A 25144-nucleotide genomic window follows, 5' to 3' on the forward strand; every position below is an offset into this window, starting at 1 on the left:
TTTATTTTATTTTATCTTAGTTCCAGGGTACATGTGCAGGGTGTGCAGTTTCATTACATAGGTAAACATGTGCCATGGTGGTTTGCTGGCACTATTAACCCATCACTTAAGTATTAAGCCCAGCACGCATTAGCTATTTTTCCTGATGCTCTCCCTCCTGCCACCCCCACCAACAGGCCCTAGTGTGTGTTGTTCAGGGAAAGTTTCAATTGTGAAAATAATCATATCAACAAACACTACAAGTACCTACAATGTGCCCGAGACTGTATTTGGTGCTTATATCACTTAAGCTTTAATTTTGTAAGCAATCGAAACCAACGCTAATAAGTACAAATCAATATATTTGAAAGATATGTAGAAACTCACGGAATCAAAAAGAATACAGAACCTGCCTCTAATATAATAGAAACCAAGTCTTCCTATGGGGAGGGGTGTGGGAGGAAGGCTTAGGATAAATAAACTCCAATTTTATTTTCCATTCATGAATGACAACAGTTAAATCCTGGGGGAAAACATATTGTTGTATTACACCAGACCCTCGATTAGGGAAAGGGCAGGGCACTTGGATTTACATTTTCTGGAGGACTGGTCACAAAATGAAATTCTAAAAGAATAAAATGTTAAAACAGAGTGAATTTAAAAAAAAGACTATCATCAGAGGGCTTGATTTTATTATTTCTTTTACCCTATAAAGAGGATTATTACTATTGCACCAATTTTGCAGATGAGAAAATCAATCAGCTATTAAACACCAGATCCAGGATTCAGCGACAAGACCATCTGTCTCCAACATGGGGATTTCCTAATTTATACTGCATTGCTTCCCTGTGTTAAGTAAGCAAGCTTTGATCCAAGTTAAACTGAGTGAGGCATTTTCCCAAGGTAGTCAAGAGAATACAGTTGAGCCAAAGAGTCAGAATGTCAAATCAAAGTCAAGGATTTGCAAAAGCAAACAGCAAGGCCAGTAGCTCCAGGTTTACCATATTCAGGACTATCAGGTGGAGCTACCATTTATATCTAGTGAGGTATTTTCTATTGAATTTGGCATCCCCGATTCTAAATAAATGATATGACCTGCAGATTAAACATTTATTTTCAATAGCTCCTTAAGAGCTCCAGGTGAGTCCGCATCAAACTTGCATCCCATCTGAGCACTTGGGTATTGGAAAGAATCACTGCCATTATGAGTCATAGAATGAATAGTTTTAAATTGTGACCATGTGTATCCTTTTACGTTGTTAATTTTTTTCAACAATTTTGTATTATTTTTAGTCTCTTTAATTGTAAATTCTACTCTGCACATGAGTTTAGGTATACATTTTAAGAAAAATGTGGATAGGTGTGGTGGCTCAACACCTGTAATCCCAGCACTTTGGGAGGCCAAGGTGGGTGGATCACCGGAGATCAGGAGTTCGAGACCAGCCTAGTCAACATGGTGAAACCCCATCTCTACTAAAAATACAAAAATTAGCTGGATGTGGTGGCGGGTGCCTGTAATCTCAGCTAAATGGGAGGCTGAAGCAGGAGAACTGCTGGAACCCAGGAAGCAGAGGTTGCAGCGAGCTAAGATAGTGCCATCGTGCTCCAGCTCGGGTGACAACAGTGAGATTCCATCTCAAAAAAAAAAAAAAAGTCAAAATGAAAACCCTTTCTCCATCACGTAACTTAAAATATAACATTATCTTTGACTGTTATCCTATATACTTCTCCCCAGTTAAAAGCTCATCATTCCCCTGGAGAAACCACTATTCTGAGTTTGGAACTATTTTCTTACTTCATTTATAGTATTATCACATATGTCTGTTTCCCTAAATAATACATTCTTTAGTTTTATATTCACTTATTATAATCACTTTATTATATTAGTTTCAACATATTCATTAGTCTTGACTTTATAGAAATGAAATAATACCATATGCATTCTTCTATTTCTTGCATTTTTAGCTCAGCATTGTTTTTGAGATTTATCCAATTGGTACAAGTAGCAGCTGTTCACTTATTTTCATAGCTCTATGGTATTCCATTAGACAAATACGCTTTGATTTACTGATCCTTTCTCTGTATAACAACATAAGGTTTATTTTCAGTATTTTCTTCTACATGCTGCTGTCAGCGTTCCTGCACACATGTCTCTTGGTGCTCTTCTGCAAGAATTTTTCCAGTGTTTACACCTAGGAATGGAATTGCCCAGTGAGATAGCACATGCATATTAAAATTTACTATTTACCTAGAAAGTTTCTTCCAACGTAGTTATATCAATTTACACTACCAACAGCAATGATTGAGAATTCCTACTCCACCTCTTTGCCAAAACTTAATCATCAGACTAAATTTGTGTCATTAAGGTGAGTAGTTTCAGTTTATATCTATCACATTACTAATGTGGTTGAGCATTTCTTGACATTTATTGGCTGCTTTCGTTTCCTTTTCTGTGAAATGCCTGCTTGTATCTTTTGCCCATTTTTCTATTGTGCTGCCCACACGTTTATTAATTTTTATCACCATGCTTTATATATTCTTGATTGTAATTATTTTTCAGTTATGCGCATTGAACATATCTTTTCCAACTTTATGGGTTATTTTTTCACTCTCTTTATGGTGCCTTATAATGAAAATACATTCTTAATTTTAATATAGCCAAATGCATACCACTTGTATTTTATAGTTTGATTTTTTGGAATCTGATTTGAAAAATTTCTCCCTACTCTGAGGATGTAAATATACTTTATATTTTCTTCTAAAATTTTAAATATTGTCTTTAAATTTGAGCTATTAATTTATTAAATTTATCTTTTGTGTGTAGTGCACAGACTTGATCCAATTTCATTTTTTCCATGTGGGTAACTGCTTGCCCCAACATAACTTTAATAACCCATCTTTTCCACACTAATTTGAAATGCCATTTCTGCCACTCCTCAGACCTGTCATAGGTAATGGTATCCCATCCTCCGACAGACACACACAGTTTTTCATCCTCAGGAATGCCTTAGTTTTCTTGGCCTTTTATGCTTTCATTTTAGTTTTATCATAAAAGTCCCATAAGAAACCCCACTGGAATTTTGATTGGATGTACCTGGAATAACATTGGAAAAAATGAAAATCTTTATGATTTTAAGTTTTTTCATGAAAATGGGTTGCCTCTCAAGTTATTTACATCTTTGAAAGTGTCTGTTAATAAAGTTATTATAACTTTCTCCATAGTAGTCTTTCACATCTTAAGAAATTACAGATCTCCATATGACCCAGCCATCCCATTACTGGGGATATACCCAAAGGATTATAAATCATGCTGCTATAAAGACACATGCACACGTATGTTCATTGCGGCACTATTCACAATAGCAAAGACTTGGAATCAACCCAAATGTCCATCAGTGACAGACTGGATTAAGAAAATGTGGCACATATACACCATGGAATACTATGCAGCCATAAAAAAGGATGAGTTTGTGTCCTTTGTAGGGACATGGATGCAGCTGGAAACCATCATTCTTAGCAAACTATCACAAGAACAGAAAACCAAACACCACATATTCTCACTCATAGGTGGGAACTGAACAATGAGATCACATGGACTCGGGAAGCGGGACATCACACACCAGGGCCTATCATGGGGAGGGGGGAGGGGGGAAGGATTGCATTGGGAGTTATACCTGATGTAAATGACGAGTTGTTGGGTGCTGACGAGTTGATGGGTGCAGCACAGCAACATGGCACAAGTATACATATGTAACAAACCTGCACGTTATGCACATGTACCCTAGAACTTAAAGTATAATAATAATAATAAAAAATAAAATAAAATAAAAAGAAATTACAGATCTCTTATATATATTGTCTTTACTGTAGATGGTAGCATTTTAAAGTGCATTTTCTATTTATCACTTGTTTCTATAAGTGCAATTAATCTTTATATAAAAACTTTAATTCCAGCAATACCACTAAATATGATTATTAGCTTGGATAATTTTCTATGCATTTTTTGGTTTCTATGTCATCTGAGAATAATGGCAGTTTTCTTTCTTCTTTTGCAATATGCTTAGCTTAAAGGAGCATCATATAAAAGGAGAATGAGGAACGATTTCTGAGAAGATGGCAGAGTAGAAAGCACCAGGAATCTGTCTCCCTTCCTAGACAAAAAGTTTACTGGCAGAATTTGTCTGATGCAACTACTTTGGATCTCTAGAGTCTATTGAAGCCTTGCAACTTCAGAAGAAAGCTTGGTAGGTAAATTGAAGTAATTTTAGTCGATTTCAGTTCTTAGCACAGTAGCAGCTATTCTTCCCCCACCACTAAGCCCCGAGGCAGGCAGCTGTGCATATGCTCCAGGAGCAGCTTATACAGAGCTTGTGGGAACCAGGGTGGGCAAAAAAGGACTATGTCCTTCAAATATCAGAGATCTGTGCTCTTGTCACTATTGCTGCTTCTGATTACAAAGATGCAGACAAAGAGGTAGGCAGTCATTGTTGTTGCACTTCCCCCCATTGTTGCAAGCTACTCCCCATCTGGCTCAAGTAAAGGGTTGGCACCATTCTTATCTTCCCTTTATTTTTCTCTTTCCAACATTTGGAAGCCAAACATCAAACACTAGAACATTAAAAAATAATTGTATATATTGGGAGAATTAGAAAGTGACTGCATATGCCCAAGGAAAGGCTCAGAAAAGACCTGTGAAGATCTGAATTTTATACTTCAGGCTTATTCTCAGCACAGAGACAGCTTACAACAACAACAACAAAACAAAACCCCAAATCAAAGCCAAGTGCAGTGACCTGTAATCCCAGCTACTCTGGAGGCTGAGCTGGGAGGAGCATTTGAGCCCAGTAGTTTGAGACCAGCCTGAGCAGCACAGCAAGATCACATCTCTAAGAAATAAAGAAAAAAAAAAAAGACAAAAAACCAAAGCAATAACAAAAACCCCCAGCAAATCCTGGGGAATGGGGAGAATCTGCTTTTCAGAGATACAATATTATTAGATTCAAATGTCCAGTTTTTAACCAAAAATCATAAGGCGTACAAAGGAAGAAGAAAGTATAGCTCATTCAAACAAACAAACAAAAAAATCAATATAAATGTCTCCAAAAAAGACCTGATGGCAAATATACTAGGCAAAGGCTTTAGAACAACTGTCTTGAATATGTTCAAAGAACTAAAAAAAAGACGTAGAGAATGAAGGAAATGATATACGAACAAAATGTAAATATCAATAATAAGATTTTTAAAAATTTGGATAAGAAAGGAAAATAAATTGTAGAGCTAAAAATTAATATAACTGAAATGGAAAACTTAGTAGAAAGGTTCAAGGGCAGATTTGCACTGACAGGAGAAAGAATTGGGAAACATAAAGATAGGAGAGTGAAAATTATTAAGTTGGAGGAACAGGAAGAAAACAAATTGAAGAATACTGAAGAGAGCCTAAAGGACATGTGAAAAGCCATCAAGTGGACCAACATACACATTGTGGGAATTCAAGAAAAATAAAAGAGAAAGGAAGGAGCAGAGACATTATTTTGAAAGATAATGGCCTAACACTTCCCAAATTTGATGAAAGACATGTATATACACATCCAAAAACTCAGCAAACTCCAAGTAAGATGAACTTAAAGAAATTCACACAAGACACATTATAATCAAATTTTAAAAGACAAAGACAAAGAGAGTCTTGAAAGCATCAAAAGAGGAGCAACGGGCCACATACAAGGGATCCTCAATAAAATTATCAGCAAATCTCTCATTAGAAACTTTAGAGGCCAGAAGGCAGTTGGCAGATATATTCAAAGTTCTAAAAGAAAAAAAGTGTCAACCAAAAATCTTTTATCTGGCAAAACTATCCTTCAAAAGCCAGGGATAACATGAGATATTTCTAGATAAGCAAAAGCTGATGTAGTTTGTTACCAATAGACCTGTCCTGGGAGAAATACTCAAGGGAGTCCTATAGGATGAAATAAACAGACACTAGACAGAAACTTGCTGCCATATGAATAAATAAAGTTCTCAGTAAAAGTTAACACACAGACAATCATAAAAGCTAGTATTATTGTAATAATGACTTGTAACTCCACTTTTTGTTCTCCATGTAATTTAAGAGACAAATGCATTTCAAAGAATCATTAGTTTACATTTTTGAACACATAATATATGAAGATGGTATTTTATCACATCAACAACTGAAAGGGGTAGGGAATGGGGCTGTAAAAGAGCAGAGTTTTGTAAGTTATTGCAGTTAAACCTGTGTAAATTCAAATTAGAAGGTTATAACCTTAGGATATTACATGTAATCCCCATTGTAACTAATGGGGAAGAAAATAGCTATGTATGTGTGTGTATTCATATGTGTGTGTATATATATGTGTGCATGTATATATGTGTATGTGTGTGTATATGTGTATAGATGTATGTGTGTGTGTATAAAGAAATGTAAACATTTCACTACAAACAATCAACTAACCACAAAGAAAGACAGTAATGCCAGAAATGCGGGACAAAAAAGCTAAAAGGCATATAGGAAAGAAATAACTAAAATGACTGAAATAATTCCCTCTTTATCAGTAATTTCTCTAAATGTAAATATATTAATGCTTCAATCAAAATACTGAGATTGGCAGAATCAATTAAAACACATAATCCAAACATATGCTGTCTACAAGAGACTCATTTTAGATTTAAAGACATAAATAATTTAAAAGAGAAAGGATGGAGAGAAGTATTCCATGCAAATAGTAACCAAAAGAGGGCAGGAATGGCTATATTAATAACAGACAAAATAGATTATAAATTTAAAAATGTACAAGAGACAAAGCAGGACATTACATATTAATACAAGGTTTAATAGAGCAAGAATCTAACAATTTCAAACATTTCTGTACCTAATGACACACTATAAAAATATATGAAGCAAAAACCGACAGAATTAAAGGAAGAAATAGACAGTTCTACAATAAATGCTACTTGGAGACTTCAATACCCCATTCTCAGTAATGAATACAACAATCACATGGAAGATAATTGAGGAAATAGAGGACCTAAACAATATAATAAACCAACTAGATGTAAGAGTTATACACAGAATACTCTACCTAACAAAAACAGCATTTACATTCTTCCCAAGCGCACATGGGACATTTTTCAGTATAGACTATATATTAGGTTACAAATTAAGTCTCAACAGATTTAAAAATATAGAGATCATACAAAGTATCTTCTCCAACCACAAAGGGGGTGAAGTTAGAAATCGATAATAGAAGTGAAACTGTAGAAGCCACCAGTCTGTGGAAGCTAAACAACACACTGTTAAACAATAATAGATTAAAGAAGCAGTCACAAGGGAAATTTAAAAATACTTAGAAATGAATGAAAATAAAACATAACATAGCAAAACTTATGGGAAACTGTGAAGGCACTACTAAGTGAGAACTTTATAACTCTAAATATTTACATTGAAAAAACAAGAACAATCTCAAACTGACAATCTAATTATGCTTAAGGAACTACAAAAAGAAACACAAATTAAACCCAAAGGTAGCAGAAAGAAGGAAATAATAAAGACTGGCGCTCCAATAAATGAAAGAGAGAATAGTAAAACAATAGAGAAAATCAATAAAATAAAAAGTTAGTTCTTTGAGAAGATAAAACATTTCAACAAACTTTTAGCTAGACAAACTAAGAAAAAAGAGAGAAGACTCAAATTACTAAAATCAGAAATAAAAATGGGGACATTACTACTGACTATAAAAAATAAAAAGGATTATGAGGTTTTTTAAAAAAATTTAAGTTCTAGGGTACATGTGCACAATGTGCAGGTTTGTTACATAGGTATACATATGCCATATTGGTTTACTGCACCCAATAACTCGTCATTTACATTAGGTACTTCCCCTAATGCTATCCCTCCCCTAGCCCTCCACCCCGGGACAGGTCCGGTGTGTGATGTTCCCCACCCTGTATCTCATTGTTCAATTCCCATCTATGAGTGAGAACATGTGGTATTTGGTTTTCTGTCCTTGTGAGAGTTTGCTGAGAATGATGGTTTCCAGCTGTATCCATGTCCCTGCAAAGGATATGAACTCGCCCTTTTTTATGGCTGCATAGTATTCCATGGTATATATGTGCCACATGTTCTTTTTTTTTTTTTGAGATGGAGTCTTGCTCTGTCACCCAATCTAGAGTGCAGTGGCACAATCTTGGCTCACTGCTAGCTCCACCTCCTGGGTTCATGCCATTCTCCTGCCTCAGCCTCCCAAGTAGCTGGGACTATAGGCGCCTGCCACCACACCCAGCTAATTTTTTTTTTTTCGTATTTTTAGTAGAGATGGGGTTTCACCGTGTTAACCAGGATGGTCTCGATCTCCTGACCTCGTGATCCGCCCGCCTCGGCTTCCCAAAATCCTGGGATTACAGGTGTGAGCCACCGCACCGAGCGGCCACATTTTCTTTGTTCAGTCTATCATTGCTGGACATTTGGGTTGGTTCCAAGTCTTTGCTATTGTGAATAGTGCCGCAATAAACATACGTGTGCATGTATCTTTATAGTAGCATGATTTATAATCCTTTGGGTGTATACCCAGTAATGCGATCGCTGGGTCAAATGGTATTTCTAGTTCTAGATCCTTGAGGAATCGCCACACTGTCTTCCACAGCGGTTGAACTAATTTACACTTCCACCAGCGGTGTAAAAGTGTTCCTATTTCTCCACGTCCTCTCCAGCCTCTCGGACTGCCGTGCTAGTAGTGAGCAAAGCTCCGTGGGCATGGGACCCATGGAGCCAGGAGCGGAATATGATCTGCTGGTCTGCCTTTTGCTAATACCGTTGACAAAGCTCAGTATTAGGGCAGAAGTGTCCTGTTTTTCCAGGTACAATCTGTCACGGCTTCCCTTGGCTAGGAAAGGGAAATCCCCCAACCCCTTGTGCTTCCTGGGTGAGGTGATGCCCCACCCTGCTTTGGCTCGCCCTCCATGGGCTGCACTCACTGTCCAACCAGTCCCAAGAGATGAACCAGGTACCTCAGTTGGAAATGCAGAAATCACCTGTCTTCTGTGTCCATCACGCTGGGAGCTGCAGACTGGAGCTGTTCCTCTTCTGCTATCTTGCCTAATTCTCAGTGGTTGGATTATGAGGCTTTTAAGAGCAATCGTATGCCAATAAATTTGATAATTCAAATGAAATGAGCAAATTTCTAGAAACACGAAACCTACCAAAGCTAAATCATGAAAAGATAGAAAATTGGAATAGACCTATAACTACTAAGGAGATTTAATTAGTAACCAAAAATCTTACATTGGGCATGATGGCTCATGCGTGTAATCCCAACACTTTGGGAGGCTCAGGTAGGAGAATCACTTGAGCCTGGGAAGTTGAGGCTGCAGTGAGCTGTGATTGTATCACTGCATTTCAGCCTGGGTGACAGAGTGAGATCCTGTCTCAGAAAAATAATAAAATGCAATAAACTTCCAACAAAGAAAAGCTGTAGACCTGATACTTGAGAGGTGAATCTACCAAACATTAGCAACAAGCTAACACCAATTCTTTTCAAACTTTTCCTGAAAAATGAAGAGGAGAAAACACTTTCTAACTCATCGTATCTGTCCAGAATTACTGTAATATCAAAGCCAGATAAATATACAGGAAAACTACAGACCAAAATCTCTTATAAACATTGATGAAAAAATCCTCAACAAAATACTATTAAACTGAATTTAACAGGATGTTAAGGGATTATATACCGTGTTCAAGAGGGATTTATTCATAGAATGCAAGAATGGTTCAACATATGAAAATCAATGAATGTAATATACACATTAAAAGAATGAAGAAAAAAATGGCGTAATCGTCTCAACTGATGCAGAAAAAGTATTTGCCAAAAGTTAACACCCTCTCATAATAAAAACAAACTAGGAATAGAAACTACTTCAACATAATAAAAGCTATGTTTGGAAAACACATAGCAAATATCACACTCAATGGTGAAAGATTGAAAGCTTTTCTAAGATCAGCAACAAGATAACAATGCTGCTTTTGCCACTGCTATTCAACATAGTCTTAACCAGAACATTTGGGCAAAAATAAGACATAAAAGGCATCCAATTTGGGAAGGAAGTAGCAAAATTGTCCCTGCAGATGTGATAATATATATGAAAAACCCTAAATTTTTCACATAAAAAATTTTGTCAGAGCTAATGAATGAATTCAGTAAAATAACAGGTTACAAAGTCAACACAAAAATCAATTGCATTTTTATAAACTCACAATGAAAATCGAAAAAGAAAAATTATAAAAATAATTTCATTTACAATAGCATCAAAGAGAATAAAATACTTAGAAATTAACTTGATAAAGTGAAAGACTGGCACTATGAAAACTATAGAACATTGTGCAAACTAATTAAAGAAGATATGAATAAATGGAAACATGCCCCATGTTCATGAATTGGAAGACTCAATGTTGTTAAAATGTCTATACTACCCAAAGTGATGTACAGATTCAATGCAATCCCTATCGAAATCCTAATGTTGTTTTCTTTGTTGTCATTGTTGTTTTTTGAGACAGGGTCTCACTGTGTCACCCAGGATAGAGTGCAGTGGCGTGATCATAGCTCACTGCAGCCCTGACTTCCTGGGCTCAAGCAATCCTCCCACCTCAGCCTCCTGATTAGCTGGGACCACAGTCATGTGCCACCATGCCTGGCTAATTTTTTTGTATTTTTTATAGGGACAGCCATGTTGCTGAAGCTGGTCTTGAACTCCTGAGCTCAAGCAATCTGCCCAACTTGGCCTCCCAAAGTACTGGAATTACAAGCATGAGCCACCACATCTGGCCCCATTGATGTTTTTTGGGCCATTATCTAACATCACAGGCAAAATTAACTCAAAATAGATCAAAGGCCTAAATGTAAGATGTAAAAGTATAAAACTCTTAGAAGAAAACATAGGGCAAAAATTTCATGATATTGGACTTTGCAATGATTTGTTGGATATGACACCTAAATCTCAGACAACAAAAGAATAAAATGCACAAATTGGACTTCATGAGTATTTTAAAAGTTTGTATATCAAAAGACAATACAAACAGAGTAAAACTGCAGCTCACAGAATGCTAGAGAATATTTGCAAAGAGTATATTTGATAAGAGATATTCAGAATATAGAGAGGACTTCTAAAACTCAATGACACACACACACACAACCAAACAACTTGATTCAAAAATGGACAAAGAACTTGAATATATATTTCCTCAAAGAAGATATTGAAATGGCCAATAAACGCATACAAAGATGCTTAATGTCATTAATCATTAAGGAAATGCCTATCAAATCTACAATGAGACATCTCCTCATATCCACTAGGATGGCTACTAGAAAATAATAAGTTTTAACAAGGATGTGGAAAAATTGGAGCAGTTGTGCCCTGTTGGTGGGAATGTAAAATGGTACATCTGCTATGGAAAACAGTATGGAACTTCCTAAAAAATCATACTTGGAATTACCACATGATTCAGCAATTCCACTTCTACATATACCCAAAAGAATTGAAAGCTTGGTGTCAAAGAAATATTTGTACACCCATGTTCACAATAACATTACTCACCATAGCTAAAGCATGCAAACAACTCAAGTGTCCATCAATGAATGAGTGGATAACAAAACTGTTATTTATACATACAATAAAGTATTATTTGGCCTTTAAAAGGAAATTCTGACTTGCTACAGCGTGGATGAACCCTGAGACATTTTGCCAAATGAAAAAAGCCATTCTGAAAAGACAGATACTATATGATTTTTCTGTTTATGTGAGATACTTAGAATAGTCAAAATCATGGAGACAGAAAGTAGAATAGTGGTTTCCTGGAGCTGGGGGGGGAGGGGAAATGGGGACTTACTGGTTAATAAGTATAGAGTTGGAGTTTTACATGATGGAAAGAATTATGGAGATGGAAAGGGGTGATGGCGGAAGAACATTATGAATGTATTTAGTACCAACGAACTGTACACTTAAAATATTTAAGTTGGTAACTAGTTTTGGCCGATTTTACCACAGGAAAAACATTTTTAAAACATTGAAAAAAAGACAATGGAGACTGACCCATGCAGTCAATATAAGTGAGAATGCAGGTTTGTTCACATACGAAGAGGGCAAGACTGTTAGAATAACCAATGCCGGTCAATTGCAGAGAGCATTCTCCCACACCTGTCCAGCACAAAGGTTGCCATAGGACAGAACAGAGTATCAGCATGGTCTCTAGAATAACTGACTTATATTTTAATCATGGTTCTCCTCCTTTCTAGATATATGACATTGGACAAGTTATTTCACCTGTGAACCTCAATTACCTCATTTATTACATGTAGATAATAATAGCTATTGTCTTATAGGGTTGTTGTGAGAATTACATGAGATAACCTATGTAAAACACCTAGCACTGGGCCTAGCACATATTAGTTATTTAATAAATTTTTCCCAATCTGAGGATCTCAAGTCCTTGGACAGCTGAGGAGTAATTGTAGGGGAAAGGGGAGTTCGCACACAAAACATTGTGTGTGAATTAAATACCTTACATGTTTCAAATATAAATTTATTACAATTATTGTTATTTTTAAGATTTAATTTAATTCTATTTTATTTTAAGTTCCATGATACATGTGCAGGACGTGCAAGTTTGTTACATAGGTAAACGTGTGCCATGGTGGCTTGCCACACCTATCAACCCCTCACCTAGGTATGAAGCCCCAAATGCTTTAGCTGTTTATCCTGATGCTTTCCCTTCCCCCACCCCCCTGACAGGCCCCAGTGTATGTTGCTCCCATCCCTGTGTCTATGTATTCTCTTTATTACAATAATTTTTAAAATATAGATGTTTAAATAAAATACCAATTCATTTGGAAATTCCAGTTGCATTTTGCTATATATTTTCTTTTTTTTACTTACTTTTTTTTTTTTAATTACTTTAAGTTCCAGGATACAAGTAAAGAATGTGTAGGTTCGTTACATAGGTATACGTGTGCCATCATGGCTTGCTGCACCTATCAACCCATCGTCTAAGTTTTAAGCCCCACATGCATTAGGCATTTGTCCTAATGCTCTCCCTCCCCTTGCCCCCAACTCCCCAGCTGGCCCCAGTGTTTCTTGTTCCCCTCCTTGTGTACATGTGTTCTCATTGTTCCAACTCCTGCTTATGAGTGTGTCCAACTAAACACATGCGGTGTTTAATTTTCTGTTTCTGTGTTAGTTTGCTGAGGGTGATAGCTTCCAGCTTCATCCATGTCCCTGCAAAGGACATGATCTCATTCCTTCTTATGGCTGCATAGTATTCCGTGATGTATATGTACCACATTTTCTTTATCCAGTCTATCATTGATGGGCATTTGGGCTGGTTCCACATCTTTGCTATTGTAAATAGTGCTGCAATAACCATATGTGTGCATGTGTCTTTATAGTAGAATGATTTATATTCCTTTGGGTATAAAATGTTCTGTGTGAGAGACATGTGAAGGGAGAAGAAAACACACACACACAATACCTTTAAGGGTAAACAACCTTTATCCCACATGAATGGCAATGCAGATATAATAAGAAAATGATACAAAAAGCAACTTGATATAATAAGCAAATTGACATAACAAGCAAATCGCAATGGGAAGGGGAGAAGGGAAAAGATATATATATATGTGTATCTTTTTTTAATATATATATATCTTTTTTTAATATATGTATATCTATATCTTTTTTTCTTCATGGAAAGCAACAGCCTGGACTCCAGAGTCAGCCACCTATTCGTGCATAGACGAGGAGAGGTTTCATGAAACTTTGGCACAGTCTGGGCCTCTAGCTGTTTTTGTAAAGAGTTGTTTGGCATGAGGCCCAGTTACAAGGGCCATTCACGACTGGACTCAAGGAACACAAAAAGACCAACTTGTTTTTTGCGATTGTCTATTGTTTTTCAATAACTAACATATAGGAAGAGATTGAAATAGAGATTTTTCCAAGACAGTGCTGGATGAACGCCTCAAGGGGCTCATACAACCTGTTCTGGGACTTGGCGACCACTGTTTGTGTCCATGTTCGGTTGAGTTCAAATTTAATATTTAACTTTTCCTCCACATTCGGCCTCAGTTTAATACTCAATTGTACGAAAATACCCTTACAGATACATGGGGAAGGGAATATTTGATATAGTTTACAGATACAGGGTAAGTACAGGAGAATTAAAAGCACAATTAATAAAAATTACATTCAACATGGCTTTGTGAGTAATACTGTGAGAATTGTCAGGGCTATACACACAACATTCAGTATGCAGTAAGATGCAAACTCCTCTTTGGACTGCGGTAAGCATGTCTAATGCCATTTGATTTTGCAACACAACAGTACGCAACTGAGCAAATTCATCTGATCACAACATTTAAGTCCAGTGTCCGACTCTGGAGCCCAGGCTGTTGCTTCCCAGTCTGGTGGGGAATCCTCCTTTCAAAGAGCAAAAGTTAGTTACTTATTGGGCTTTGCTGGAAACACAGCACATCTACTTCAACCATGATGTCTTTATGAGGCCTGAAATTCCTATTATGACTTGGGTCATGAGTTCCCCCAAAACTCACTGGATATTTTTTTCCATAGACAAAGATAGGGATCATCATCAATTTTATCATGTTTAATCCTCTATATAGAAGCCATAATCACATAGACTTTCTAAGGTGGAGCTATAGTGGGAATCTACCCAGAAGTTCTGTTGGTTCAATCAACCTATTTCAGATTATGGTGTTCACTTGTTATGAGGGAACTAACCTCATAAGTCACATACTTTGTCTTTCCTCCCCTTTGCACCCATTTAACTGGAGCTCATAACACCCTAACAACATGACAACCTGTGCCATCTTGAACTGATCCTACCAGTTATAGGAAGAGAGTCAGAGGACAGAATTTGTTTGCTTCTGCTTGGATAAGACAATATACAAATCATTTCACATTCACCAAAGTTTTCAAATTGTAATTTCATTCGAGATGCTGAGTCAAGCTCCCCTCAGTCTGCCTCCTTAGAGCTAATTCTTCCAAGGCCAATAATAACAATCATGGAATGCTAGCCTCGATGATCTTAACTACCCAGTGTACTTTTATCACTCTGTATCTTCAGGAATTTAGTGGACTAGTCCCCATGACTACCATACCAATCTTTGAAAGCGATGGGATCATCTGAGAAACACTTTTTAAATCCCAAGTCCCTTGGTTCACTTCTAGAAGGCCATGGTGCGTGCCCCTAGTCTGACATCCAGCTCTCTACATCAGTTGTCAAGTGATTCAGGGTGAGTAGCCAAGCAGCATGCACACTGAGCTTCCTGGAATAGTACTTTCTGGGTAAAAAATCAGAGACAGAAGCAATGGCAGAGTGATCCTCTGGTGTTTATTTTATTCTCAGGCAGCACACAACAATCTAACATAGCACATATCTAGCTCTGAGAAAGAGGCTCTGGGCCTTGGATGTTGGGACTTTTAAGCTTCTTAACAAAACTCTTTAGTGAGATTGGGATATGGGGTCTAATAGCAGTATGATATAGCAGAATCTTGGCTTTCAGTCTTATCTACTACCTTAGCATTCATCTATTGGAAGAACACTTGGCTTTCTTCTGGTGTAATCCATCCCCATGATTATACACAACTGCTTGGTGTAAACTTGGCTGAAGTTCTCATTCACCATGGTCAGCTCTCTGTCAGGATGGATTGCATTAGGACCTAGGCTATAGATTATAGCTTGTTTCCAGAGGCAACAGGCCAACTTTCTTTTCCAGGAGGCCGCTTGCAGGTCTGTTAACTCAGGCAAGTTAATTCTTACCTCTCAACTGTCTTATAGGAGAAATTGACAAAAACCATCATAAACAAGGCATAACCTGGTTAAGTTATTGAACTTCAAGAATAAATCATGAATTCTTCAGGCACTCACAGGAAAAAAGTCAAATAACTTTATAAGCGTGGATTAAAGAAAGGGTAGTGATCATCCACTGGCTTCAAACATCCCCACAACAACATTCAGTGCCAGGACACAATGGAGCAATGCCTACTATCTAAAGCTAAGTTCACCTGGAAGTAGCTCATGCGAGAATAATTTGGGAGTGGAATGCGAAGAATAAGAGTAAGAGACAGGGAAGTGAAACAGGGAAGAAGGGAGGGCCAATAAAAACATGCTTTTATCAAATTAGCCACTGGTAGAAACAACTAAGTGCTCCATCCCTTTGGAATGGTGTTAGAAGTCTTACAAAATGTGCTTCTAGAACATCAGGGGAGGAAGGGTGGAAACGTTATGTTCCCCTGATCTTCGTAAGTGACAGTAACCCTTCTAATGTCTAGATTGTACTTGTTTGAGTGGAAATCTGTGTCTCAGAAGCCCTAGGAAGGGTAGCAAGAAGTGCACAACACAGATCTGAGGTAAGATTCCACAATGCCACGAAGACCATGAAGGCTTATGCAGAATTGGTGGCTGTAGCTTCAACTGGAATTAAAAGGTAAGGCAGACACCATTTGAAATAATGTTAAGAAGTTTTGTCTATACCTGAAGAGTTCTGAGGAAAAGAAAGTACAAGCCCAACGTATTATACTCTACCAAGTATAATATCCTTGAAGAATACTTTTCAAGAACAGAGGAGACCGGAAGACATTCTCACATATAAAAGAACTTAAGGCCTGTGGCAGTCACAGAACTACTTGGAAAACTATTCAACTACAAAACAGCCAACCCTGAAAAAGTAAATGAAAGAGCCATAGGAAAAGAACTAGCTCAATATTCAATGTCAGAATAAAAAAGTAGTAGTATTTACAAAATTTTGAGTAAAAGAGTGAGCCAATAACTTTGTGTCCAAAAGTTACCAATGAAATATAAAGGCAACAGTCAGGCATTTTCATACATGCAAGAAAATGGAAGATACTGCAAGTCCTTCTTGGTAAACAAAAGCAAAACAAATAAGATAAAGAAATGAATATTGGAGAAGCTGTAGTGTAAGTATAGGGGGTGAATATTGCATTGATTTAAATATAGGACTTTAGTTCTGTTATAAAACAAAGTGATATTAAAAATTTGGGGCTGGATGTGATGGCTCACGCCTGTAATCCCAGCACTTTAGGAGGCTGAGACTGGAGTCCAGGAGGTCAAGGGTGCAGTGAGCCATGTTCATGGCTTTTGTACTCCAGCATGGGGAACAGAATGAGACCTTGTCTCAAAAAACAATTTTTCTTAAGTTAAAAAACTTTTTTGACTCTGTGAAAATAATAATAAAAATAAGAAAATGAGAGGTATGGAAAGAATGTTAGATTTTTATCTCCCATACCTCTGAATAAGTATATGTGGGTTTGAAAACATAAATTCAGCTTCTGTTTTCCATAATCTTTTATTCTTAATCCATTTTTTTGCTTCCCTCTAACACATATAAGACAGGTTTTTGTATTCTTACTGTCTTCAATTCTTACCTTTCCATTCTGTCTTAAACTTACTTCACTCAGGCTTTTGCCACTAAATTGTTTACCAACCCCACTTCTGTCAAGTTTATCAATGATCTACAGATTGTTAAGCATAATGGTCAATTCTCAGACTTCATCTGACCTGACCTAAGTAGTATATGACAAACTTGATCACTTTCTCCTCCTAGATATGTTTTTTCCCTTGGTTTTCCTTCTACCTCATTTAGCCCTCCTTTTTTGGTCTTCATTACTTGTTCCTACTCTTGTCTCCAGCCTCCCTCTGAATGCTGAAATGCTCAGGGCTTAGTCCTTGAATGCTTTCCTTTCTCTGTCTCCCTTAATGATCTCATCTAATCTATTTACTTTAAATACAAACTACCTCTAAAAATGTTATGTCCAACTATCTACTCCACATCTCCACTTAGAAACCCAATAACAATCTTAAATTCAACATGTCCAAAGTTGAACTCCTGCTCTTCTTTTATAATCTAGTTTACTTTTAGCTTTCTCCATTTCAGTTGATGGTAATTTCATATTTGTAATTTCTTAATCCAAAATGTTGAAATTATCCTTGGCTCCTCTTTTTGTCTCCCACTCTCTACATACAACCCATAAAGAAAACTGCTGGCTTAACAAATCTTAAGAATACAGCTGAAATGCAATCACCTCTGACCACTTCTACTGCTGCTACTTTGTTCTAAATCTGCACCTCTCCCGTGAATCACTGCAATAGCCTCGTAATTGTGCATTCTCAGCAAAAAGGGCAAATCAATCATTTTAAAATGACATTTGTTTACGGGTCATTGTTATCTGAGTCTTACATTCTTGGGCTCCCCACTTTCATCTGAGTACATTTTGAGAATGAAGGGATGATGTATTTTCCTTTAATCCGCTTGCTTCTGCTACCCAACACCCAGGAAGAGCAGTGCATGCTGCAGGCTTGGGGGCTGGTGGAGCAACTGTGTATCATTGGGAAATAGGGATTAATTACATCTAAGATCCTACAGTAAAGAAGCAGAAGCCATTGTACAGTAATGCTCAACCTTTTATTGCACAACAACTTCTGCGGCTGGGTGAGGTGGTATCTGACACATGCTATCACCAGCTGCAGCAGGAGCAGGAGGCTTCGAAGACAAGGCCAGCCTGGCAGTGCTGAATGAAAGTCTTTCCATTTGCACAATTGTAGAAGGCATTCTTGTCAGTGGGGTCAGGGTACAGGCCATTGGCCTTGTTGGCACAGAATTCACTATCACTGGGGCTGCCCCCAGAGCTACCACTGTGGCTGACGCTGCCTGTGACGGGTGCCTCAGTAATGGGAGTAATGGGTTGGGCTGGAGCTTTGCAACCTGAGAAGGAAAAAAAAAACAAAAACAAATCCTGAACCTCCTTGCTTTTAGCCAGTGATACCTGATGTGTGAGAGCAAATACCCTGGATTTTGTTCTTGGCTCCTCCTTCTATGTCTCTGCATATTTCAGTCTTCTGATGTGATATGTCCTTCCTACTCCACTCACCCCTTTGCTTACCAACTCCTTCCTCATCCTTCAAGGCACAGTGCATTTTTTCCTCCTTACAGCTTACTGAATGAAATTTTTCATTATCATGAACTCACGAGAAGGTTACTTATTCTTTTGAGGGGCACATTATCACATAATATCTTCTGTATTGTTGTCTAGCTTTGCAATTTTTGTAAATCCAATTTCTCTCACTAGATTGTAAATTCCATAGAGTAGATATGGATATTTATGCATTTGGATTGCCTGTGGTACCTACAGAGCACTGTATATGTAATAGATGTTCAACAAATTGCTTGTAAAATGAATGAAGGAAGGAAGAAATGGTGAAGAGCCCTGTTTGTTCTTCACACCATTAATCAGTTGTTACCAGATAGGAATGGAGCAATAGTCAATTACTTGCGCAATGGCTCCCTGACTTGCAAGGAACCTTTGGAATTTCTCTCAAGTCTGAGGCTTAGTGTCCCTTCTCACTCCCTAACTCACTTGTACTCTGCAGGCCCAGAGCATCCTTTAGGGTGGTGATCAGAGGGAATTTTCCTTCATTGCAGAAAGTGCCTGTGAAATCATCCAAGTCAATGGCCCAGACCATGGCGCCTCCGAAGTTGTTCTTCTTTAGCCAGTCAGCCTGTGGTAATTAGAAAGGAAGTCAGTTATGTACAGACACCAAGGCTGAGCTGTGGCTCCAGGGCTATAATGGGAACATGCTCACAGGCAACAACAGTCCATAAAACACAGTCTACCTTGATTTGGAAACTCTTGGTGTTATCATATCCAAGCCACTCATTTCCTTTGTAGGCATAGGGAACATCCTCATTAGCCTCCCATACTTCAGTAGCTCCATTCTTCAGGAAGGTACAGATCTAACAGAATATAAGGAACAGGTCAAGAGATAGGCAGTGTCCTTGTGGTGGCAGAGGTAAAAGGACATGGGGAAGGGGAAGTAGAGGAGGGTTGCATAAAAACTACTTGAAAACAAAGGTCTATGACTCTATCAGCAAATTTCTTAGTTCATTTGGGATTCTGTTTCTTTACCCCTTTTGAGTAATTTATTTTCAATGTGGGGAGAAACTCTTAAATCAAGGAATGCCCTGGCAGTCAGAAGTGTCTACAGATTGATATACCCTCACCAATGAGAGCCTGCTTTCCTACACTCTCTGTGTTTGGAATGTAGCCTGAAAGGACCCTAGTGAAGGGCCAATTAAAGTGGTGCAACAGGGGGGCTTATCTTGCCTCCCTTCTAGAGAGTCACAAACATCCACTTTCAGCTCCAATCCAAGAATGATTCAAATACTGTTGAATATTGCTCATATTATTAGCTACATGTACCAAGAGGAAGCCACCTTTCCTCTAAAATTTCTGAGTGTATACCTCATAGTAGGCCCAGAACCCAGACTCCCTGGTATAGGGCCCAGCAGGGCCAGGACCAGTGGTAGGGGCGCCAATTCCATGATTGGAGGGATTGCTCAGAAGGAAGGTATGTCCATAGGCTGGGAATCCAACGATGAGCTTCTCAGCTGGGGCCCCGTTGTTCTTCCAGTAGTTGATGGCATAATCCTGCAATGGTAGTGGGTTAGCTCGAGTTCTCACCCACAGCTGATGGCCTAGTGATTAATTATTAGCTAAACTTTTTTTCGGTTTGGTTGTGCCCACTCTACAAAGTACTTGCAACATATTTTAGAGCATCACTGACATATATCTATTAAAGTGGTAGGTCTCATTCTCAACTAAATTCTTTTAATAACGTGCACTTTACATATACCCTTCATATAAAAATATATATGATGGAAGAGTAGAGCTTTTAAAATGATATTCCTGGTATGATTCATTAGTTAATGGCTGAAATTCTATATGATATACATGGGCAAGGGATTAGAACAGTAGAAAATGGGTAAGGCAAAAGGGAAACAGCAAAAGGGGAAAGGTGGAAAAAGCCTTTTATAATTTATTGAAATAGGAGCAGTGGCATATCATGTTCTTTTATTAAAAAGCAGTGCACTTGTTATTAATCTTCTTTCATATTAGGTAGAATTATCAGCATGGTGTTAGTAAATAGGGAAGTTTTTTAGTAAATGAGAACAGTTGATTAATTATGGCAGCCTAATTCCCCATTTGAGAAAACCACTAAACTTATGATGCCTTTTGTGCCTGAATCTCTGTGTGATTTTCATCACCATCTCTGGTCTGTACTTGCATCTGTACAGGAACTCACCACATTGAGGTAGGCGTTACTGCCAGTGTCAGTCGGGTATTTGTACAGGGGGCTGTTCTCTCCTGTGTAGCCCTCCCAGGGGCCATGGAGGTCGTAGGTCATGACATGGATGTAGTCCAGGTACCTGAGGTGGGGTAGAGGATTTAAAATCATTTCTGATGGTCATTTCCCATACCTGTGCAGTCACAAGGCACCACTTCCAAAACCTCCTAAACAAGGTCCCTGAATAGCAAGACAGACAAAAGACAAGTCTAGTCTGCCCGAGTGATACCTCCAGGGGTTTGAAGATAAGGCACATCACTCACTGCGACAGTTGGGGGATCTCGTAGCCAGATTGGATGGTGGAGATGCCAGCAGCTACTGCAGCAGTGACCAGCAGCCTGGGCTTGTTGCTCTGCTTGGCCTCCTGCTCAAAAGCTTCACGCGTTTCCTGTACAGGAGCAGGAGAAAGTCTGTGAATAGTAACTTTAAGTTGACTTTCATGAGGTTCATGACTCTGAATTAAATTAACCTCTTCCATCCTTCCATTCATTCCTCAACATCCTTACTGGAATAGGATTTTCAGGTCCTTCACCCCAACTAAAATTGTAGGAAACTAAGTTTAAGGTCCCAGTGATCTTTCATGTGAGATGGGTGTATGCTTTCCAGTCAAAATGATCGGGAACTCAGTTCACCTGCACCAGGACAGTGAAGAGATGCTTGTCCTGAGAAGGGCTCCCACGAGAGCCGGGGTACTCCCAGTCGAAGTCCAGCCCATCAAACTCATACTGGCGCAGGAATTCGATGACTGAGTTGATGAAAGTCTGGCGGTTCGCAGGAGTGGAAACCATGGCAGTGAAACTGAGGGAGACCCAAAGAAGGCAGGGTGAGACCTTGGTTGTCCCAACACTTTGGAGTAAAATCAACCTAGGAAGTCATCTCCAAAAAGAACTTACGGAGCAGTGCCAAAGTTCCAGCCACCAATAGCCAAGAGAGTTTTCAGTTGACTATTTCTGAGGGAAAAGAAACAAAGTGTTTTATCAGAACAAATGAAAAGAAAGGGAAGGCATTTCAACATTTAGCTGCAATAGTGAGGAGGAAGCCAGGAAAGTGTCATGCAGCCTCTCATCCTGGTTTATCTTTGTTCTCATCCCTATTTCCTACTTTTTGAATGTTGGAATAGGTGACTATGATTGGTAAGTTTCAATGTCTCCACAGTTCTTTCTTTTCTTTCTTTCTTTCTTTTTTTTTTTTTTTTAATATACTTTAAGTTCTAGGGTACATGTGCACAACGTGCCGGTTTGTTACGTAGGTATACATGTGCCATGTTGGTTTGCTGCACCCCAATGTCTGCACAGTTCTAATTATTTCCCTAGGAGTGAATCTCCTGACCAAGGAGACTGAATGCTTTATCAGTGACAGCTTTGGATTGATTCTAAGTAGAAGATTGTTCTCATCTGAGTCCACCAGTAGTTGGACTTGTAAGCTTCCCTTGGCAGCTGAGGTGGGATTTAGTTGGCAACTAGCTTCTGTGAGCCAGCCATTCCCCTTAATATTAGAGTCATTCTTGCACTTGAAGTAATAAGAAAGCTGAATTTACCTGCTTGTTGGCCTGTTTGGAATTTCAGCCTGAAGTCAGCTGTGGAAGATCTTGTTTAAACTGTCCTTGAAGGTTAAAAGACTTGAAACTCAGGTTTTTCGTCACTTACTTGTTTTTCAGGCCATTGAAAGCTTGGTAGAGAGTCACGTCATTCCATTCGATGGTGGTGATCTTGTTGTTCTGCATCCCAGCAAAGGCGTAGATCAGGTGGGTACAGAGGCAGGGGTCGATGTCGTCAGGCATGAAGCGCCCCAGGCCTGGCCGGTACTGGGCCCAGTTGGAGAAGTAGCATGTCAGCTGGTAAGCAGAGCCTGTTACCCAGAGGAAGAAGGTGAGAGACAAGCTCCCTAGTGGTCACAGATTTCTTTGCAAACCACAGATTTCCAAATGATTTCCCTATCTGAAGTCTCAAAGGAAAGGGGAAAAGTCGATGTAAGAACTTCATGTTGCAGCAAACCTATAATTATATAATTTGCAGGCAATAAGGAGCAGGCAATTCAGGGCTGAAGATAGCTCTGTTCCTCCAAGAGAGAATTGAATAACCTTAGAAACCAGTGCCTTTAGCTGAAATAGACCTTTAAAGCTAGCAAACTATGATTTAGATGTATTCGGGCTCCCTTATGTGGGAATTAGCACTTACGTACCAAACATTACTCTGAGAAATTTACTTATATTTACTCATGAATCCTCATCAAAACCCTGTGAAAGAGGTACTATTATTTTTCCCATTTTACCCATTTGGAAACTGAGACACAGAAAGGGTGATAGTATAAGTCTCTTTAGCCCTTTTAGATGTCTCCCTGAGTAATTCCACCCGGGGGGTAGTGAGTCATCCACCAGGAGCCAAGGGCCCTGGCTACTAGTTCAGATTCTGCCGTGAACTCTCTATATTACCTGGGTCAGGTCATATGTCTTATCTCTGTCCCGGTTAACTAGTCTGTGAGATGGGGCGGTAATGCCTTTCCTGTACACCTCTCAAAGAAGAGTTGTTTTAAAACTCAGTGAGATGACAGATCTTAAAATGTTTTAAGAGCAGAAGACACCATGTAGCTGCCTCACCATATTAGTTTTTATTGTTAACACGTGTTCTTTCAGACGGCCATCTAGTTGGTTTCTGCTTTGGGATTTTTTTGGCCAATGGTATTAATCCTTTAAACTTGGTTAGGGAATCTCGAATTCTCTAGAGAGTAGTTAATATTCTCTGTCTGATGGGGAAGGACACAGGGCCATACTGAGTTTCCAAATTATGAAGAAGAAAAAGAGGAACAATATAGTGGTTCATCCCAAAAAATATACATACCTATCTCAGCTGTCAGCACAAGGAGCAGACCTTAAAGCAACAGAGAGAAGAATGAACTGGAGGAATGTGAGTAGAGCAGCCTTTATACATTAGTAACCTCACTTTAGCAGTAGGAAACTTTTTCTATTTTTCATTCTTTTAAGATCCTCTGTAGAAGTCCAACCTACTGAGGCTGGCAAAGCCTTGGATTTGCCCTGGAAATCCACTCCCCTCTATTTCCATTCAAAAGACCATTAAAGGGTTAAAGTGCCATGAGCCTTTGGGGCTTGGTGAAGGGAGGAGGATGGCAGGGCAATGAGAAACCTACCACCAGGCAATTTGGGACTTTCCCCCTTTCAGTACATCCCCATACTTTTGCCAAAAGCAAAAATCTCAGATCATCTGGTTTAAATTTGAAGGTAAAAGGGTTTTAAAGGGGCAGAAAAACAAGAGGGAGAGAGTCATTCAGAGGTACAGAGATGAGACGATCTCTTACCAGTGAGGAGGGTAAGCTTGGCCATGTTGCCTCAGTGGTAGTATTTCCCTCATCCAACCTGCCATTTATACCCTCTTTGCCCTCTCTTGTGCCTTATCAGATTCTCCTTTATGGAGATTGCCTCTAAAGTAAGTGTTGATATTGGCAGTGCTCACAAAGCTCAAACCCATTTAAGAACCCATTATTGACAGAGAAACAATACTATCTTGATTTCGTTTAACAAGAAGAAAAGATTGGGCTCAAGCCCAGGAGCCACACTAATAAGCTCCATTATGGAGTAGCTTATGTAAATCAAATGGCTTATGTACAGTGGACTATATTCTCCATTTGAATAGTGAAGCAACTAATTGGCTATTTCACGCACTCTTTGTCAGGCAGAAGCATTGAGTGACTTTACATTCATTTATTCTTTACAGTCATTCTTTCACTCATTTTAAGAACAAAGTTTCCTCCTTAAGCAAAGGCTATGGAGGGTCATTACCTACTGTCTTTTTGACCCCAAATCATTACCTCTTCTCCTTCTGTGGATTTTTCTACTTCTATTTCTCCTACCCTTTCCCAGCCCTCTACCCCTGAAGTGGCCTTCACTTGGTTCTTCTCTTCTCAGGAGGCTCCTTTCCTTTGTGATACTTCCTT

At 38.6% G+C, this 25144-nt stretch overlaps 1 protein-coding gene across 1 annotated transcript; it reads right to left on the bottom strand.

The window, feature by feature from the left end:
- Window positions 1-18459: 18459 nt before the first annotated feature.
- LOC102117900 (acidic mammalian chitinase) lies at window positions 18460-24547 on the bottom strand. The gene is made up of 11 exons (XM_045365445.3): window positions 24509-24547; window positions 24034-24063; window positions 22843-23044; window positions 22090-22146; window positions 21829-21994; window positions 21460-21584; window positions 21155-21278; window positions 20314-20499; window positions 19686-19805; window positions 19429-19570; window positions 18460-18776 (listed from the first exon to the last, which is right to left on the bottom strand). Exons 1-11 carry the CDS (start codon window positions 24531-24533, stop codon window positions 18529-18531), a joined length of 1425 nt encoding a protein of 474 aa, XP_045221380.2. The 5' UTR covers window positions 24534-24547; the 3' UTR covers window positions 18460-18528.
- Between the last annotated feature and the right edge of the window lie 597 nt (window positions 24548-25144).

This window comes from Macaca fascicularis, chromosome 1 (genome assembly GCF_037993035.2).
Source record: "Macaca fascicularis isolate 582-1 chromosome 1, T2T-MFA8v1.1".
Lineage (NCBI taxonomy): Eukaryota > Metazoa > Chordata > Mammalia > Primates > Cercopithecidae > Macaca > Macaca fascicularis.

Bases quoted from the DNA above. Each gene is read 5' to 3' on its own strand.
- LOC102117900 (XM_045365445.3), bottom strand. From the start codon at position 24,533: ATGGCCAAGCTTACCCTCCTCACTG. The intron at 24,064-24,508 runs GTAAGAGATCGT...TGTTGCTTTAAG, and splicing joins CAAGCTTACCCTCCTCACTG to GTCTGCTCCTTGTGCTGACA. The intron at 18,777-19,428 runs GTGAGTTAGGGA...TTTCCTTCTCAG, and splicing joins TCTGGGCCTGCAGAGTACAA to GTTGCAAAGCTCCAGCCCAA.